We start from the raw sequence: 3,163 nt of genomic DNA, 5'->3' as shown, positions 1-3,163 counted from the left end.
TCAATTGGTAACTTTGACCATTTGCAGATTTTTGACGAAACGGGACTGGACTTTTGGAAGGGCTTACGACGTCTGTGAGGTATGTAAAGCTTCCCACTCCTTCATTTGGCATATCCTAGTATGTTAGTCGAATATGAGACCCTCCGGATCATTTTTGTTCCTCGAAACCCGATCCACAGAAAAGTTACTATTCATTCAATTCAATTGAAGCCTAAGGGCTCTATTTTGGCTAGAATGCCACCATTCGCCTCCAACCTATCGAAATGTGGTCGGGTAACCTAGTAATGATTATGTATGACCCCTGGCATATAAATGTTCGTAAAAATATGTTCGTCACCTCACTTGACTCGAGGTGGGCCCGCTAACCCCGAGACGCCCTATGTGTCTCATTGGGCTGTCTTTTTGAATAACGTTTGGAATAGCACTTTCGATTTTGGAACTTCCTCCTACGGGATGTATTTTGAATGTTACGATATGTTAAGTTACGTTTTGAGCTATACGTACTACCTTGGAAATGTTTCGTGAAATGGAACTTTATATTGACTAAGTATGCGATTATTTTGTATTATGAAATAATTTATGAGACTATCATGTTTTGAAAGACTATTTTGAAATATGATTTGCATTGTCCGCTCACGACTCCGCTCGTGCCTTGTTATGACTTCGTTCACCGGTTCCCGGGCCGGTTTTGATTCGTGCGCTTTGTGATAATTCGGTCGTATGCTGTGCTACGGTTCCCGAGGCTTCGCCATAGGGCCAGGACCGTTTGGAGTTATGCTGTGATATGGCTCGTGAGGCAATACGCTCACCTATGATTATGTTTGTGTTCGGGGATGTACGGAGATTTGAAACCTTCTGGTGTTATGCTGTGTGTGGCGCCTGCGTCGGAGTGGCGACCACGTTCTGTAACGTTTGCATGATTTCATTTGCATTACGTATATGTATGTGATTTTGACACTGATTTTGATGTACCGGTTTATACTCCACTTTACTGTCTGGTTTGCTATCAGTTTTGATCCATATTTCTGTACTCCGTGCTTTACATACTCAGTACATATTTCGTACTGACCCCCTTTTCTGCGGGGGGCTGCGTTTTATGCCCGCAGGTACAGACATTGGTGATCCCCCATTGTAGGCTCCACTTTTCTGCTATCTCGGAGTACTCCTACTTGATCCGGAGTCCACTTCTGGTATAGACATCTGTTGCTGTATATATTTTGTATATTTGGCTGTTTGGGTACGGCGGGGCCCTGTCCCGCCATATGATTCTGTCGGTCTGTTAGAGGTCTGTGGACAGGGTTGTGGGTTATGGTCCTTAGGTATGGTTATGTGAACATGTCGTTGTGCGATTCTCATATACTGAGGCGGCCAGTCCGCATGTTTTGATTAGGCGATTCTATACGCCGAGGCGGCCAGTCCGCGTTTGATATATGTATATATATTGTCCTGTTAGCCCTGAGTGGCTTTTGTTGGTATTTTCTGCGTGCAGGATATACTGGGTAGTCCGTAAAACAGAGGAAACTCTGCCGAAATTTTCCTGTAAATGGACCAAGTCTGTTTATGTAGCCTTACTGGCTTTGGCTAATCGTTTGTATGTAACTGGAATATGTAACCAGGTCTGGGTGCCCAAGTAGGGCGCCAGTCGCGGCCCACAGGGCTGGGTCGTGACAAAAGTGGTATCAGAGCGGTTTGTCCTCGGAGTGTCCACAGATCGTGTCTAGTAGAGTCTTGTTTATCGGTGTGTTGTGCACCACATCTATAAACGGGAGGCTACAGGACATTTAGGATGTTACTTTCATTCGAAATCTTAGATCGTGCGATAGAGCTGTGCTATTAGGGTGATTCTGATCTAATTCGTTGTAATGTTTGCAGTGATGCCTCCGAAAAAGGCAACGGCGGCCCAGAAGGGCAAGGCGAAAGTGGCAGAGACTAGTCGGGCACCGAGAGTCACCGTTACCCGAGCTCGAGCTCAGACTATGCCCGGTATTACACTTCAGTCAGAGGGATCCATTACACCACCGGCAGAGCCTGGAGCAGGTCCCTCAGCAGCTCCAGCGACTCCAGCGCCCGCAGCTCCAGCTCCTCAGTCAGGGGCGGATGACAGGACATTGACAGAGGCTGTGCAGTTACTGACTACCCTGGTAGCGGGACAGGCTCAGAGACACGGCCGGAGGGATGATGATGATGGCAGGCGGGACAGCCTGAGGGTTCGGGAGTTCTTATTATGTGGCCCTCCAGAGTTTTCCGGGTCTAAGCCCGACGAGGACCCTCATGACTTTATTAGGGGGATGCGACGCTCAGTAGATTTGGTCAGGGCTTCAGAGACCGAGTCTGTTGAGCTGGCTTCGCACAGGCTACGGGATGTTGCTGCTCACTGGTACGAGTCTTGGGAGCTAGCTAGAGGCCGGGGTGCTTCCCCAGCCACTTGGGACGAGTTTGAGGCTGCTTTTCTCAGCCACTTTTTGCCTCCAGAGTTGCGGAGGGCGAGAGTGGACAGGTTTTTGCAGATTCGACAGAGGGGCCGGAGTGTTCGTGAGTATAACCTGGAGTTTGATTCACTGGCCCGATATGCTCCGGCTATAGTGGCAGAGATGGCGGACCGGATGCACCGATATGTGATCGGGCTGGACCGTTACTTAGTTGAGTCCTGTATGTCGATGGCATCACGGACAGATATGGATATCGCCAGATTACAGGCGTATGCTCAGGGGATGGAGGACAGGTACCGAGCAGATCAGTCCACTAGAGATCGTGACAGGAGGCCGCCCAAGAGGGCTAGGTTCGCAGGTTATTCCGGGGATTCTCGAGGCGGACAGCCTCAGCAGCGGCAGTCAGGCAGACAGCTACCTCCACCCGGCCAGAGTACTCAGTCAGGCGGTCGGAGATTTGATAGTGCGGGACCGTCTGGGGCCGGTCAGGGCTCCAGAGCGGCAGGTCCACAGGTGTCCAGAGGCCCCAGCCAGCCCAGACCACCTAGGCCCCGTTGTTCTCATTGCGGGAAGTCTCATCCAGGGGAGTGTTATCGAGCTACAGGAGCTTGTTTTACGTGCGGCGGTCAGGGCCATTTTATGAGAGATTGTCCGTTGGCCAGCGGTTCCGGTAGTGTGGCTCAGCCGACAGGGTCAGCCGCCGGTTCATCATCTGCTCCATCTGTTGCACGCCC

At 50.5% G+C, this 3,163-nt stretch overlaps 1 protein-coding gene across 1 annotated transcript; it reads left to right on the top strand.

Moving 5' to 3' along the window:
- The first annotated feature begins 804 nt into the window (after positions 1-804).
- LOC132601540 (uncharacterized) lies at positions 805-2,644 on the top strand. Its single transcript, XM_060314620.1, has 3 exons — positions 805-1,190; positions 1,873-2,536; positions 2,584-2,644. The coding sequence occupies exons 2-3, from the start codon at positions 1,875-1,877 to the stop codon at positions 2,642-2,644; spliced, it is 723 nt and encodes a 240-aa protein (XP_060170603.1). The 5' UTR covers positions 805-1,190; positions 1,873-1,874.
- Positions 2,645-3,163: the final 519 nt, after the last annotated feature.

The sequence above is a fragment of the Lycium barbarum genome, chromosome 7 (assembly GCF_019175385.1).
Source record: "Lycium barbarum isolate Lr01 chromosome 7, ASM1917538v2, whole genome shotgun sequence".
Lineage (NCBI taxonomy): Eukaryota > Viridiplantae > Streptophyta > Magnoliopsida > Solanales > Solanaceae > Lycium > Lycium barbarum.
This window is presented reverse-complemented; position numbering and strand designations above follow the sequence as displayed.